The 17,473-nt window shown below is 37.9% G+C and overlaps 1 protein-coding gene across 1 annotated transcript in view; it reads right to left on the bottom strand.

The window, feature by feature from the left end:
* The window catches only part of KIF13B (kinesin family member 13B), a 200,812-nt gene that overhangs the window by 38,370 nt on the left and 144,969 nt on the right, over positions 1–17,473 (bottom strand). The window contains exons 32-35 of the mRNA XM_038573684.1: positions 15,758–15,850; positions 11,868–12,020; positions 10,701–10,778; positions 9,105–9,158 (exon numbers count right to left, since the gene is read on the bottom strand). Coding sequence (XP_038429612.1) covers positions 9,105–9,158; positions 10,701–10,778; positions 11,868–12,020; positions 15,758–15,850 — 378 coding nt within the window. The remainder of the gene's footprint in view (positions 1–9,104; positions 9,159–10,700; positions 10,779–11,867; positions 12,021–15,757; positions 15,851–17,473) is intronic.

Here is a 17,473-nt window from a genome sequence, read left to right as displayed (position 1 = left end):
TATATATATCTTTTTGAATTAATATTTTTATTCTCTTTGGGTAAATATCCAGTAACAGAATTACTGGATCATATCGTAATTCTATTTTTAAGTTTCTGAGGAACTTCCATATTGTTTTCCATAGTGGCTGCACAAATTTCCATTCCCACAACAATGCATGAGGGTTCCTTTTTCTTCACATCCTCATCAACACTTGTTATTTCTTGTCTTTTTTATTTTAGCCATTCTGACAGGCATAAAGTGTTTCAATTTGCATTTCCCCAATGATGAGTGATGCTGAATATCTTTTCATGAGTCTATTGGCCATCTATCTATATTCTTTGGGAAAATGTCTATTCAGATTCTCTGCTCATTTTTAATCAAATTATTTGGGGGTTTTAGTGTTGAGTTGTATAAATTCTTTACATATTTTGGGTATTAACCCCTTAATGGGTATTTGATTTGCAAATATCTTCTCCCATTTGGGGGCACCTGCGTGGCTCATTTAAGCATCCAACTCTTGGTTTCAGCTCAGATCATAACCTCAGGGTCATGAGTTTGAGTTCTACATCAGGCTCCATGCTCAGTGTAGCGTATGCTTAAGATTCTCTTTCTCAGGGCAGCCCCGGTGGCGCAGCGGTTTGGCGCTGCCTGCAGCCTGGGGTGTGATCCTAGAGACCTGGGATCGAGTCCCACATCGGGCTCCCTGCATGGAGCCTGCTTCTCCCTCTCCCTCTGCCTGTGTCTCTGCCTCTCTCTCTGTGTCAATGAATAAATAAATAAATACAATCTTAAAAAAAAAAATTCTCTTTCTCCCTTTCCCTCTGCCCCACCCCCTGCTCATGTTCTCACTAAAATAAATAAAATTAAATATATATATATTTAATAATTAAATATATATATATATATATATATATATACACACACACACACATACATATATATCTTCTCCCATTTGGTAGGCTGCCTTTTTGGGATTTTTTGATGGTCTGCTTTGCTGTGCAAAAGCTGTACCTTTTTATTTTGGTGTAGGGCCAATAGTTTATTAGGGATATATTTTTAATTGAAAAGCCTATCGAGAATGACTTTCTAAAAATACTAATTCAAAAGGATATATGCACCCCAATGTTTAAAGTAGCATAATCAGGGCAGTCCCAGTGGTTTAGCGGTTTAGCACTGCCTTTGGCCCAGGGCGTGATCCTGGAGACCTGGGATCGAGTCCCACATCGGGCTCCCTGCATGGAGCCTGCTTCTCCCTCTGCCTGTTTCTCTCTCTCTGTGTGTTTCTAATAAATAAATAAAATCTTTAAAAAAATAAAGTAGCATAATCAACAATAGCCAAATTATGGAAAGACCCCAAATGTCCATCAATTGATGAATGGATAAAGAAGATACAGTATGTATGTATGTGCATATATGTGGAATATTACTGTATATTAATATATATACTGTATAATAGTATATATTACAGTGTATATACTGTTTATATATATATATAATGGAATATTACTCAGCTATCAAAAAGATGAAATCTTGCCATTTGCAACGACACAGATAGAGCTAGAGAGCATTATGCTAAGTGAAAGAAATCATATAAAGACAAGTACTATATGATTTCACTCATATGTGGAATTTAAGAAACAAAACAGATGAACACAGAGGGGAAAAGAAGAGAAGCTAACTATAAAGCAGACTCTTAACTATAAAGAACAAACTGAGGATCGCTGGAGGGGAGGTGGGCAGGCGATAGGCCAAAAGGGTGATGGGGAATAAGGAGGGCATTTGTTGTGATGAGCACTGGGTGTTGTATGTAAGTGATGAATCACGATATGGTACACCTGAAACTAATATTACATTGTATGTTAACTAACTGGAATTTAAGTAAAAACTTGAGGGGGAAAGAAAAATAATGATTTCTTTTAGGCCTTAAGGTATATTTAAAAGTTGGGAGTCATTCATCAAATTCAATTTATCTTTTTAAGATTAACTGGTCCATCAATTCAATCTTGGTGGAGCTCAGTAAAGTGATTACAATTCTAATATGTAGTGAGCATCAATAATAAGGATGTGTAAAATATGGCTGGGCAAATTCCAAGTGTCATGGGCCAAACGAGGAGACTGTTTTTAGTAGTTCACCACTTCCTCTCACCTCCTCAAGAGCCCTAATTCTATAAAATTCTCCATCGCCGCTTCCTTTCCATGACTTTTAATGTCACTGTGTCTTAAATGCCTCATCTTTGCCATGATATCAACTGAAAATCAGGAGGGGAAAGGGAGATGTGATCCTCTTCTGTGGCCTCTCCTGGCTTCTGAATATTGTTTCAACTAACCTGAAATGTTCTTGTCTTACACAGGGGAAGACAGCACATCAAATTCTGTGGCCTATAATCCTGCTTTCATAATCAAGATCAGAGGAACAGGGATCCCTGGGTGGCGCAGCGGTTTAGCGCCTGCCTTTGGCCCAGGGCGCGATCCTGGAGACCCAGGATCAAATCCCACGTCAGGCTCCCGGTGCATGGAGCCTGCTTCTCCATCTGCCTGTGTCTCTGCCTCTCTCTCTCTCTCACTGTGTGCCTATCATAAATAAATAAAATAAAAAAAAATTAAAAAAAAAAAAAAGATCAGAGGAACAGACACATACATTAATAGATACAGAACCTAGAAATAGGCCCATATAAGTTTGCAAGGTAGGTGTAACTAATAATCAATTCTTTCAAAACACATTTTCTAGCACCATAAGCATCATCAACACTAGGTTAAAATTACATTTCTGACTCAACTCTCTCTTTTTTTTTTTTTTTAAATCTATCCATTTATTGTTAATGATGGCAGAGAACACAATTGTCAACCAAATGGATGCTCATCATTTAAGTTAACTTATCTTGCCCATCTCTGTTTGAGGCAAAACACAACTTCCAACAATATGGCCGTTCTGGGGAACATCTGGGAAAGAACAACAGAGACATCAGTCTGGCTTACAGTGGTCAGGAAATGAAGTGGTTCATTCCTAGCAACGGCCCATTTTGTATCTTGGAGGCAGAGATATAAACAATGGCAGGCTTTGCAAAAGCAGCTGCAGTCCTGACTCAACTCTCTTATGCATTAAATACTTTCATGCAAAGAAACCAAGATGGGGCTTCTGAGAAAGTTCTGTAAGTCAAAAAGAATGCCCAAAGCACGTTTGGCATTTTACTCTTCTTTGGCTGCCCCATACTTAAGAAAAGGACAAGTTCTCAAATATGTACTTGTATTATTTGCTTAATGTGAATTAACTCCAACTCCTCACATCCCAGAGCCTTCAAAATTCACTAACATGCCTTAGTTCCTGGGCTCTTTTGACAGATACTTTTGCAGTCTTAGAACAAGAAGCATGTGAAAAGAATCCTATATACTGACTACCAAAGTTATTTTTACAAAGGAGTAAGAGCCAAAAAATTAGTACAGTGCCAAACTTAGTCATCTTATAAAAACCACATTTAGAAATTCATTCTTATTCTCAAGGTAAAAACAAGTATGATGCAAGTTTTAGGTAGTAGGATGGTACTTATATCCTACTCATTAGGAAAACCTAATGGATTAATTTTCTCTCCTTGGATCTCTGAAAACTTGAAGAGTTCAGGCAGTACCCCAAAGAGAAAAAAAAAAGAGCCTTTGAGATTTTTCAAAATAATTTCTTTTAGGATTTTGTGTACAAATTATCATAGATAAAGCAATTCGAGACCTTCTCAAACCATTATACACAAGAGAACAAAAACTTCTAGCTACTTAAGAGAGCAGGTAATAAAAATTTTCTTTTTTTTAATTCTTTTTTTGGGGGGGGAATAAAAATTTTCAATCCTAATATTATTTTTTGAAAAACTGTTGTACTTTGAGAAATGTTTTTTTCTGCTTCTATTGAGATTTTCACACATGTATATGTTTTTAAATCTGATTTTTAAAAAAATAGGTAATTTGTTCACACAATCCAAAAACCAAATAATATAAAAAGGCATAGTGAAAAATCTCCTACCTCTACCCCTACCTGTTCAGTTCCCCACATATTTCCACCCTCTGCCCAGGCAGATAAGTAATGGTATTAGCTTCTTATATATCCTTCTAGGGATTCTTATGTATATGTAAGCAAATCTATAAATAATCACACACACTTCTCTCCTGTCTCCCTCCTTTTGTAATATAAATGGCAGTATACTATTCTGCACTTCATTTTTATTTATTTTTTTTTAATTGGCTCCATGCCCAATGTGAAGCCCAACATGGGACTTGAACTCAAAACCCTGGGATCAAGACCTGAGCTGAGATCAAGAGTAGGACATTTAAAAAAAAAAAAAAAAAAAGAGTTGGACATTTAACTGACTGAGCCACGTAGGAGCCCCTCTGCACTTCACCTTTTTTTTTTTTTTTTTTTTTTTTTTTTAAGATTTATTTTTTAGTGAGGGCCATGGGAGGGGCAGGGGGAGAGAATCTTCAAAGGGACTCCCCAGCAGGGCAGGGAGCCCAGCTCTGGGCTTAATCCCACTACCAATGAGATCATGACCTGAGCAGAAACCAAGAGCTGGACACCACTCTGCACTTCATTTTTAATTATTAAGTATATCCCAGTAATTTTTCCATGTTATCTGGACGGGTTCCTAATCATTTTTATAGCTGCATAGTATCCCATTTATTTATTTCCATGTATGTGTGTGGGGGTGTGTGTGTATGGCATGTGCCCATTGGTTTGGTTTGCATTAATTAAATAGGTTAAATACAGACCAAACCAATGGACATTTAGTTTCCTATCGTCTGATTAAATAGGTTAAATACAGACCAAACCAATGGACATTTAGTTTCCTATCGTCTGCCATTATAAACAATGTTTCAATACTCTTGTACATATGTCATTTCACAGGTACATAAGCATTGCTGCTATGTAAAGGGGTTTAACAGGATTTTAATAATTTGTAGGTCAATTAGTTTAAGCACGACCTAATCTTGAGGAATTATATTATGAATAGTATTAAAAACATCTTGAATACAAGGCAATGCTGCATATGAAACTGTTTTCCATTGTTTCATTTAAAGGCCACAGGGAGGACCTCTGTTCCTTGCTGCTATTAGCAAGGGAATGTTTTTTTTTTTCTCCCTAGTAAGAAAGTATAATTTTAAAAATATTTATTTTTCCTGAAAATCTTTTAAGATGATCTGCTTTAGATGATAAAATTACTGAGGGAAGCCCTCCTCTGAAAATGGGAGAGCTACTCTATACTCCCTTCTGAAGTAAGCCTGGAATCAAATCCTCTTTCCTTCATATTCCTTTCACTTTGTTTTCTAGCATCATAGTTATAATCTTCTATTGTCTGAATTTCCTTACTCATTAAACAGGCCCATCCCATAAAAATCTGTCTTAGAAGAGTTTTCCTCTACCTTTCTCCTACTGAATACCTAAAGGTCTCTAATTATGATATGTGGATATTCATTCAACCTAGCAAGAAGTCAAGGCATGTTCATACCGATGAGATGTTGACGAAAGCTACACCTAGTAACCTTCAAGGCCCATGGATACGAGGAGTTCAAAAGGAGATAAAAATAATAGTTCACAACTGAATTGGGAGCAAAGTTAGTAGCGGCAAACTGGCACCTTCTGTTTTCCCTGACATACTTCCAGAGAGTGGGGACTGGTATGATTGGGGAGTGGCAAGCAAGGTCATATTTTGAGGAAAACTGGGAACTGCTGCAATGAGGGGAAAAGTTATTTGTTTGAAATATATGACATCTCAAAATATACCCTGAAATACAGTGGAGGGATCCATATCCTTGTTGCTGTGATGGCACCACGATATCAGTAGAACCTGAGAGGGTAAAAAATCAGATTTTTCCTCATCTTCCCTAGGATATCCCAAGAAATCGAGAAGATAAAAAAAGGGAAGCTTCTGGTAGAGTAACAAAAATGTGTAATGTTACATTTACACATTTAATATGACATGTCCCCAAACATCCACAGAAATTGCCCTAGGAACAGTCTCTAAGAAACTCTTTACTGTCACATCTGAAACAGCTTTTCAGTTCTCATCTTATAGTCTCTGAGGAAACTGGAAGGAGTCTTTCTTAAAACTTAAAAAGCCAGGGCACCTAGGTGGCCCAATTGGTTGAGCATCCGACTCTTGATTTCAGTTCAGGGTTGTGAGACTGAGCCACATGTTAGGCTCCCCACTGAGCAGGGAAGTCAGCTTGAGATTCTTTCTTTCTCCCTCTCCCTATGCCCCTCCCCCTTCTCATGTGTGCACATACCCTCTCTCTCTAAAATAAGTAAATAAATAAAATCTTTGGGGAAAAAAACCTGAACAACTTAAAAAGTCCCTTCTGGCCAAGTTTCCAAGCCATTCTCTGCTGGGTCTTCTTTCTTCTTTGGTGACTCCCTCTCCATGCCCCATCCAGCTTCTCCTCTGGCAAGTACCCATGAGTATTATCATGCCCTCTAGCTCCCATTTTAGATCTGATGCCTCACTCAGTTTCAATTATGCCCTCAGCTCCTCAGTCTAGGTTTCTAGACCCTTCAATTGGCAGATACCTTATGTCAAAAATTGATCTACTTCATTTTCTACCCCAAAACTGCCCCTCCTACAGTTCATCTCTCTATTCAGTCATCCAGAACTCCACACGTCACCCTCATCTCTCCCCTCCCCCAACCTTCCTGTCCATGGAGTTATAGAGATTCTATCTCCTTAATTTAACCTGAATCACTCTCCCTCTCCCTCCCACTGCTGAATCTCACCCTGACCTGATCTCTCCATCTGCAAATTAAGTTTTTTTTTCATATTTTTGCATTAGTAACTGTATATACTTATATTGTATACTTTAAAGTGACTTTATGGACCAACCAGGAACCTGAGTGGGGGTTAGGTGGACTGTTAAAAAACATTTGCTAATTCAACTTTAACCATGTTATAGCCATTACTCCCTTCAGGGGCTCCTCGTCTCCTCCATTACTCCTTGGTACACTTCTACAATCAGGTCTCTTTTCTCTGGGTTCTACCCCACGATAGTAGTCACTATTTCCCCCTCCTTTAGTCACACCGCATGCAGTGTCATAAACACAGCAAGCCTGTTCATCCCTCCATGCTTTTGTTCACACTGTTGCATTCACTCCTTCCCTGCCTCAGATGGACCTCATCATCTTTCAGTTTAGGGGGGATTATCACCTCTCTGCAGCTTCTCCTGATCTGTGAATAATGCCTATAAAAGTGTCCACTCCCTCCTTCAGTCTCTTACTCTATCATACTTCTAGTATAGCATCTATGTTTATTTATTCTATTTATTTGGTGTAGATGAAGCACAATAACTTTCTTTTAAGTGATACTATTATTTGCTCTATTTAAACATAAGGAAACTGGGGGTATATAGAAAATTCTGGCCACTTCTTTCAAGGAATTTATAATATAATTGAGAATTTGGATTAGATGTAATTTAAAAAAACAAAAATTCATTTTTTCTTCTATTTTCCTTAGAAATTTTCATTTACGTACATTTAAAAATAATGACACAACCAATTTCCCCAAAACTCAACTTTGTTCTCGTAATCATAACCTGTGCTGTGCTTATCAATAACTAATCAAACCTATCACTGGATCAGTATAAAGTAGTAGTGCTTATAACACTTTCAGAGACATGATAGGTAATCAGTAAATTAATGAGTTGGAGAGGAATTTATATGTCCATAAACATGGATATACATACATGTAGCTCATTTTAAAGATCTAGGTTACTAGGAGTTTTTTTTTTTTTTAAGATTTATTTATTTATTCATTCAGAAAGAGCGAAGAGAGGGGCAGAGACACAGGCAGAGGGAGAAGCAGGCTCCATGCAGGAAGCCCGATGTGGGACTCGATCCTGGGTTTCCAGGATCACACCCCAGGCTGCAGGCGGCGCTAAACTGCTGCGCCACCGGGGCTGCCTGGTTACTAGGAGTTTACCTGTAACACACATATTGATGAGATATATATATCCCATTATTTCAGGCAAACCCCTAGTAATCTAGACCTTAAGAATAAGTCTAATTATTCATCAATTGTTCTTTTTCTTAAGTTTTTATAAGGAAAATTTCAAACAAAGAAAAACAGAGTGCAGAATAAATAATAATAGTAGAAAGGGTAGTATAGGGTGCCTGGGTGGCTCAGTCAGTTAAGCATCTGCCTTCTGCTCAGGTCACCATTCCAGGGTCTTGGGACTGATCCCTGTGTCGGGCTCCCCACTCATCAGGGAGCTTGCTTCTCTCTCTCCCTCTGTACTCTCCCCTTGTTTCTGCACTCTCTCTCAAATATATAAAAAAATAAATTCTTAAAAAAAAAAAAGGAAGCATAACAAATTCCATGCAGCTATAACCATTATCATTAAATAACCAATCTTCTTTTATTTATACCCCTATCTTCCCCCAAGATTATTTTGAAACAAATCCCTATCAGGCCATTTTATAAGACATTGTTCACTTTTAAACTCCTCAAGGGTTAAGATTTCAATACAGAGTGTGTTGCCTACAGTTAACAGTACCAACATCTAACTAGGTCCCTCAAAAAACATCAGGCATAAAACTATGATATAGGAAAAAAAAAAAAACTATGATATAGGACATACAGTTATGATAATTTCGAATGTGATCCCTTTAAGTAACAGATAAAGAATTCTCAATGCTTAAAACTATTAAATTGGGGAACACTAACATTAAAAATAAATCCCAGCTAAAACAAGTTTTGTTCTTGTATTTTAATTTCTTCTGGCAAATAAGATTAACTTAAAGACAAAATCTTATTCCTCACACATTTGCAACATTACATGATTATTTTACTATTAAAACTCTGATTTAAAGTTTTTTCTTGACGAAACAGGAAGAATATTTTACATAGAAATATGAACTTCAGCAACAAAATTGGTTTTTAACCCTTAAAAAGTAGAGTAATGAGGTCTCATAAGCCTTAATTTAACTGGCAGATAAAAAAAATGAACTATAAACACTTTCCAATAAATTTCACATGGCATAGAAGAGTAGGAGAAATTTTGGCATGCAAAACAAGCGTGTGATATTTGAGTGAAAAGAGGAAAGGTGAATGGGAAATTAGTCTAAGGCCAATGGAAAAATAGTTATAAAAACTTACCTTGTTGCTGCCTAGACTGTAGGATGGAATAAGATCTTGTCGGCTCCCAGACAACTGAAGAAGAAATAAAGAGGGGATTAGTCCTTTAAGTGTGAAAGTGCAGAAATCTCCAGTCCTGGAAATACAGGAATTTGAAAACCACATCAACAGAATGTTAAAGTCGGATGGGACCAGAGACACTGTCGAGACCAAATTTGTAAACTGGGCTAGCTTATACTTTGACACATTATCACAATTTTTCCGAAAGATTTATTTATTTATTTTGAGAGAGAGGAAGACTGGGCACACACGATCTGGGGGGGAGGGGCAGAGGGCGAGGAAAGAGAATCCTCAAGCAGACTCCTTGCTGAACACAGAGCCCTGACGTGGGGCTCAATGCCAGGACCCCAAGATCATGACCTGAGCTGAAGTCAAGAGTTGGCAGCTTAACCAACTAAGCTACCCAGGCACCACTCACAATTTTTTTTTTTTTTTAACTGAACTGAACTTTAAGGTGGGAGGTTTGTATAAGATCAGATACCCAGTTTACACTGAGGCAACAATCACCTAGGCCTGGGTAAGGGATACTTCATCTGTGTATCCCCTTCTATTTAAAGGATACAGGTTACTGATTATTTTACCATGCCCTGATCTTACAACTTCCTTCTCTGGTATTTGTAGCAGACGTATAGACACAGACCATTTATTTTAAACCACAGAATTCTAAATACCAAATCTCTGCAAATACCTCTGTATTTTAATGTATCATTTTCTGAGGAAATGAGAAGATTTAAGTTGAAAGAAAGTGATATTTCTTAATGTCTGCGGAAGTTCCCAATCTTTCATCTGAGATGATTAGTGACATCATTCACTCACTCCGGGGCCACATGTACCTTCCCATTTGATACTCTCCCTACCACTCACTACAGTCTCTCAAGCATTAAGACTAAGGTTCAGCTGCTCTTTATAACAATGCTTGTATTGTGGTTTTTCTTGGTGTAAAGTTAGACCAAGCTAATATTTCTCATATCCACATCTTTGTCAAAAGTAAGGAAAGGAGAGATAAATCACAGGGCCACAATCATATTTCTTTGTGAAGAATTATTTGCATGCTTAATATGCACATATATTATACCTATGTTTTAAAAAAGAATAACAAACTTAAGACACTGTTATGAAACATACCTAACTTATTTTTACTCATTTATACTATCCTGGATTGCCTTTAAGCAATTGAGTTTGTAAACTAGTCCAGATTTCTCCTCAATTTAAAAGTAATTAAGTTAGGCCCAGAAAATTCAAATCGTTTGCCCAAGGCACTCGGCTAGTTTTGCTTTATTTAGTTCAACAAACACTGAACACCCAGTCATTGTGCCAGGCACTGCTCATACAAAAATTAGTGAGAAACATTAAAGATGTGATTAAACAGACACTTTCCCTATCATATTGGTGAGGACAATGACAGAGGTCTGCACAGACGCTACGGGCGCCTAAATCAGTTCAGAGAAGGAAATGATATCTGAGAGGAGAGTTATAGGATAGAAAAGAGTCATCCAAGGAAAGAGGAACAGGGAAGGAGAGCCCACGCAGAGCAGAATGGGGAGTCCATGTACTTACTCTGTTCACGTTTGGAGAGCTTATACTCCTCCTACTCAGCTTCCCCTTTCCTGTCAACTGCTCTTTCACTGTAACCTCCTGTCAGTACAGAGGAAGAATACAGATCAGAGATGCACCTCCAAAGCAATACCACGTACAGCAGTCTTTCAGCTACCATCACTACATATATATTCCTAGTTCTTTAAATCATGGCTGTTACTTAACACCGTGGAATGACCTTATTCCAATCACTGTGGAACATTCAAAGTTAATTATTCAGCTGATGGGTTACCTAGATGATTCTTTATCTACTGATGGCTCCCTTGAAGCTGGCCAGAAGTTAGTCCCAGGAGACAGATATGAAAATTAGGTCACTTTTATTTTTCATAAGGCTCTTTGGTTAAAACCGAAAGTCTCAATATTGCTACATAAAATGAGGTAGAGAGTTCCACCAAGTAGTGTACTGCTGGCATCTCTATTACCCCTTCTAGAGACCCACTCCAGGGCTGTGGTGAGCGAAAAAGGGCCCAATCTGCCACATTCCTACATATTTCTTTAGCAACATTATTGTCCATCGTTAAAGGACTTTTAAAATAATTCTTTAGCCATCAAGCGTTAAATATTTCCCCCCATTACCTCAAGGCAACTAGATATCATTTAGCATCTTGGTGAAAGTAACTTTCCAAGTGGAGCTTTTGTATGTTCACAGACTTAATTGACAAGTTTAACCTAAATTAATATGCTCCACTTAAAGAGATGCTTCAAAAGTTTTTTTAAAAAGATTTTATTTATTTATTCATGAAAGACACAGACACAGAGAGAGAGAGAAAGAGACAGAGAGAGAGGCAGAGACACAGGCAGAGGGAGAAGCAGGTTCCATGCAGGGAGCCTGACGTGGGACTCGATCCCGGGTCTCCAGGATCACACCCTGGGCTGAAGGTGGCGCTAAACCGCTGAGCCACCTGGGCTGCCCCTCCCCCCTTTTTTAAGATTTATTTATTCATGAAAGACACACACACACACACACACACAGAGAGAGAGAGAGAGAGAGGCTTCAAAAGTTTAGATGTAAAAACAAAACAAAACAAAAAAACCATAAAATTTTAGATGTAACAACACTGTGAATTGCAGAGAGGTAAAGAGAATAAGGCTGGGTCAGCACCACTGCTACCAGCTATGTTGACTAACCTGGCGGAGACGATCTAAAGTGAGAAGGTTCTCCACAGCCAGCACACTTCTGAGGTATTTTTCAATATAAGCTTCTGAGTCAGCAGAAGCCGTGTTTTCAACATTAGCTGCCATTCTTGCTAATGTTTCGCGTTCCTCTACTCCCTGGGCATCCTGGAGAACAGAAAGTTGGGTATTAAAATGAAATACTTTGTAGAAGAAAACATAAAAGCTTCTTGATCTATACAAATACACACACAAAGAGTACTAACAAATGGGATGGTATTCCAAAATTCCAATTTAACACTAGCTTTTGGAACTCAAAACTCATTTTCCCACAGAAATCATGATATCAACGGTGGTTAGGTTAACTTGAACAGTTAACCACAGTGCCACTGAAACACAGCATATTCTCAATAACACCATTCTCTTCTATATTTCTATTGTAAATGAAAACATTACTGGCTAGAAAGGATTTGGTGGAAAAAGCTGGAAATATAACTACCACCACACTTCAGAAATACATCATGAGGGGCAAAAGACAGGAATGAGAAGCTGGGATCCAAACAACTCTAGCAGGAAGCAGACACAGGTATGGAGAGTAAGAATGAAAAGTAGGTTTGGCTTTCAACCATGGACTACATATTCAACATGTGGCAGCTTGTAAAATTGGTCTCAGTCCGCAACTCTGGAGTAACCGGGGCCAAAAGCAAAGTATCTAGGTAAATACTCCCTCACTGTGCTTTCCCACGGAGCCCACCCCCACCCCCACCCCACTCCTCTAGAGTGATGGCCCTTGCGTATAAATGGGGTGTTCAAGTCAGGAAGGGTCCTTGCTAGTGCATTTAATCATGTCAGGCAAACTTGGTTCATAACAAATTACTCTTATCAGACAAAAACTGATACTTTATTTACTTGTGAATTTGTTATAATAATGCCAAAAACTACAAAATATATAGCCATAGGCTATGCATCTGAAGTTGCCATCAACTTCAAGGAAAAAAAAATTACATACCAATAAGGAGAAAAAAAATCTGCCAATTAGTTTTAAGATATCAATTTTAAGATGTGTTCTAATGTCAAAAGTATTCTTAAAAATTTTAATGAGCTTTAGAACAGATAAAATGTGGAAGAATTTGGAAGGTGGCTTAAGTTTATAAAACTTCTATCTTGAACCTACTATGGTTCATTTGAGCCTTTTAATAATCCTGAAAAGAAGCAATCATCCTTATTTTATAGATGAGGAAAGGCGACCACATAATTGACAAAAGAGGCAAGACTAGAATTTAGGTCTCCTGATTCTGATAAGAGTAATCCTTTTACCTCTTAACACAGAATACTTTTTGGTGTCTGAAGGGAATAAATATTACTCTGATTTTGTAAGAAAAGGGAAACTTGAATTTTATGGAAACGTATACACTCATGTTACCCACATCCCTATCAGGATACAAAACATTTCCATTACCTTAGAAAGTTCACTGACAGCTTTCACAGTCAATCCCTACCTTTCCCCCAAGGCAGGGGTCATTTCTTTCCCCACAGATTAGATTCACTTGTCTTAGCATTTCACATAAATGGAACCATACTCTTTTGTATCTAGCTTCTTGCACATGGCATAATGATTCTGAGATTCACACAAGAAGTTCATTTCTTTGTGTAGCTAAGTGGATATGGATATACCACACTATGGATATACCACAATTTCCTTATCCATCCACCCCCAATGGATGGTTGGGTTGTTTGCAGTTTTAGGTGACTCTGCATTAGGCTGCTATGAGTGTTCTTGTACATATCTTTATGGACACACATGGTCACTTCTCTTGGGTAAGCACCCAGAGGTGGGAGTAACTGGGCCCTGGGGTAGAATGGTGGAACCATCTCCTGCAGTCTGGCCCATCATCAGTTCTTTCTACCACCAAGCTTTCAGAGCTACTCTAACAGGGAACATAAAGAACTTCTCAAGGATTTTTCATGATAAATCTCGCTCCTTAAGGAATCTGTTTATTTTGCTTTTAAATAAAAAATAAACTAAGTGTGGTCCTTTCTCTGTAAGTTTTAAGTCTCACTGTGCCTTTTTCTTTATCATCAGGATTTGATATTGTGAAGAAAAAAAAAAAAAAAAACACTTGTCAACTTAGATGTGTAGCTAATTATTAACAGGTAGCTCAACGAGAGAGGCTATCTGCTTATCTCCCAGCTGATTCCCCCTCAATATTTCCTCCCTTTGAAAACTATCACCCAGAGAACAAAAGCATTTTTAAAGGGGATAAAAAAATCTATAATCAGTAAGGGATGAGACAGGAGGGTAAGGAAGATGAGAGAAATGGAAAAATGTAAGGGAGTCTACTATAGGGGTTCTTTAACTGCATTCAAACCATTTATAGAGTTAAGATATGAAACAGCCAGAAAGACACATAAAACATTCAGACACAGAGAATAAATTGTAAGTCTCTAGCTGAGCACCTAAGTATACAGAGAGTAATCTACTACAGACCTACGGTTTTGCAGCCAGTCTAACAGACAGAAGACAGACTTGGCTTTTAAATGTTTAGCTGACTCCAAATTAAATAGTTAAGCAGCTAATATTTACTGTGGAAGTCTAACACTTTGAAGATCCAGTATAAGATTTCTTATAGTACAAGAAATCTAAAACAAAGCCTATATCCTAGGTAATCTTTTCAGTCTTCCAAAAACTAATCTCTCTGTTAAAATATATTTTGTCCACCTATTGCTCAAATGCTCAACAGAATCAACAACTTCCAGCCCTCAAAAATGAAGAGACTGATGATGTGGACAGTGTGGTTAGCAGGGAGTGTCCACTTCCAGTGCACATTTCCACATCTCCACTCCCAAGCAAAGTACAATCTGCACCTCCTCACTTACTCCTTGATTTCAGATAGTGAGTATAACAAAAGGAAGTGCTCTTCTCTCTCTTTTCCAATATCCTCCTAATAGAATCCTCCTTACCCACCCCCCCCACCCCCAGCAAGGAAGGAAGGCCTCCATTACCAGTTGTGCCAAAGCCCAGGTGAATAAAATATTAGGAAGCATATATAAACTACACCATGCAGCCAGCTTCCGTCAGGGGCTATTTCAAACTCCATGTGTTTGATTCCTATGACTTTCTCAGTTCAGAAAGAGAAATAAGGAGAAGAAAATAATAATAGGAGCTATAATGATGGCAATTACAATTGACTGTTTAGTGTGTGCACAATGACTTGTGACATCATCTCATTTAATCCTTAAAAACAAAACTGTACAGAAGCTATCATTAACCCAACTAAAAAATAAAAAAATTAGGCTCCAAGTAACTTACCAAGTTCATCTCACTAAGAAGTGATACATTTCTGTGTGATCCCAAAATAAAAGCCTGAATCTCTATTTTGTGCTATGTTGCCTCCCTTTTTTTTTTTTTTTTAATTTTATTTTATTTATGATAGTCACAGAGAGAGAGAGAGAGAGGCAGAGACACAGGCAGAGGGAGAAGCAGGCTCCATGCACCGGGAGCCCGATGTGGGATTCGATCCCAGGTCTCCAGGATCGTGCCCTGGGCCAAAGGTAGGCGCTAAACCGCTGCGCCACCCAGGGATCCCTGTTGCTTCCCTTTAAGGATTACAATAGTGTTTCCCTAGGTCTACTGGGACTGAAAAGGAGTGCTGTCTTCTAGGAGTGTTGATTTGCTTTTCAAAAGGAAGTTCTTTAACAAAATACTAAAACCAGAACCCTTAAAGCCACAAATATATTTTACTATGAATCACATTAAGACTAGGAAATTTCCCCTACAAATCTATAGCATTTGACCAAATATACATTTTCACTGACTATATATTTCTTAGGTAGGTGACTTTCAGGGAGTTAGCTCTTTTTACATGTTTATTTTTAGTAAACTCAAACTTCATATGATCCTTCACCTCTGGAATATTGGAGACAATTTCAAAAGTCACTCCACAGCCAGGAATAGAACTTCGATGTGACATCTTTTTTAGGAGACTCTGAGCAAAACCCTAGAGAAAAACAAAACAGAAAAATATGGTTTCCTACCTCAAAAACTGAGTTTACATTAACAAAGAGACAGCACAAAGGATACTACATTCATTCTAATCAAAAAGAAACAGAAGAGCATATTTCCAAGATGAACAAGTTGAAATCCAAATCACTAAATATAGGCTTTTCAACTTTGTTTCAGCACACAAAACCAATTTATTAGGTTTCTGCCATGTGACAGGTCCTATTCCCAATATATGAAGAATGTGAACCCAAAATTCTGGAAACTGACACTGGGCATCTGGTTCTGCTCTGCTTAAAGCTACAGAAATAAGACTGTTGACTTCGACACAATAAATGCCCTTCTAAGATGTAAGTGAGGACTGGTGACTCTTACGCTTTCTTTTTTTTCCAGTACAATGGACATCTTACAGCATGAATATTGACAAGTTCAGACATTAAATTCTTGACCAAAGCAGGATCGTTATGAAGAATGATTTAAGAGTGCATGGTCATTGTTTATGCTGACTGTGCTCTTCGCACAGTTAAGAATTGAACTGTTGAATTAATGCATAGATGACTCATTTGAAGATGCTGCTAAGACTGAACATCCTGTAGAGGTTGAAGAGAGCACGGATGAGGGCAGAATACAATTGGTGAATAAAGATAAGAAGAGAGAATATTAAACCAACACCCGACCTTTTTCCCTTATGCAAACGGGAAGTATCAAATATGTGAAAAAATCCCCAAAGAAAATAGAAAAATCAAGTCATTTGGCCTTATAAGTACATATTATCATAAACCTACTTAATAATACTTTCTCTTCAGTGATCTTTAGTTACTTTTTAAAAAGACTGTAGCTCTTAGAATGCAAAGAGACCACTGATTTCAGCCCTTCACTCTCTCAACTCGAGCACTGCAATGCTGAGCTGGGTCAGGGCACAGCTACAGCTTTTGTTTTTAACGGGTGGAATGGGGAGGTGTCGGTGCTGTTGTTACTTTACTTTTTATTTTCTTTCTGTATGGAACTACAGAAGCTGATATACATATATTAGCGTCATAAGAAAGTACCTATTCTTGCTATCAAAAAGCAATTTTCAGGATTGAAATACCTGAAATTGGAAGGGAAACTGGCATGCCCTAATCAATCATGTCATTCAGTATCAATTTGATAATATCAAGTCATTTCAACCAGGGGAAAAAAAAGTGGCAACTTCTTATCATTAAAATAAAAAATTAAAAATTACTTAAAAACACACCAAAAAAAAAAAAAATGCCAGAAGAAGCTTGGTGACTCCATGATGCATCTTTTCTGTTAAGGATTCCATGGGGCTGGTGGTTGTACCAGGTCAGTCTCAGTGCCTGGCAACCAGAATCTCTAGCTCAGGAATGGCAAATAACTCTTCAAAATGCTCCTCTAGAGCAACACGTCTTTTTCAATCCCTTAAACACTTCCGAGAAAAGAGAGCTGGAGAAAAGAGTGAACAGGAGGCATACCATATACGTCTATAGCTACCCTGATGACCTGGATTTTATTGATGCTGGATTGCCGAGCTAAAGAGCTGCAATTTTAACAGCATTACCGCCAGTCTTCATTTCAAAGATTGATATCAGTGTGACATTTAGAACTAAAGATTAATTTT

Source organism: Canis lupus, chromosome 25 (genome assembly GCF_011100685.1).
Source record: "Canis lupus familiaris isolate Mischka breed German Shepherd chromosome 25, alternate assembly UU_Cfam_GSD_1.0, whole genome shotgun sequence".
Lineage (NCBI taxonomy): Eukaryota > Metazoa > Chordata > Mammalia > Carnivora > Canidae > Canis > Canis lupus.
This window is presented reverse-complemented; position numbering and strand designations above follow the sequence as displayed.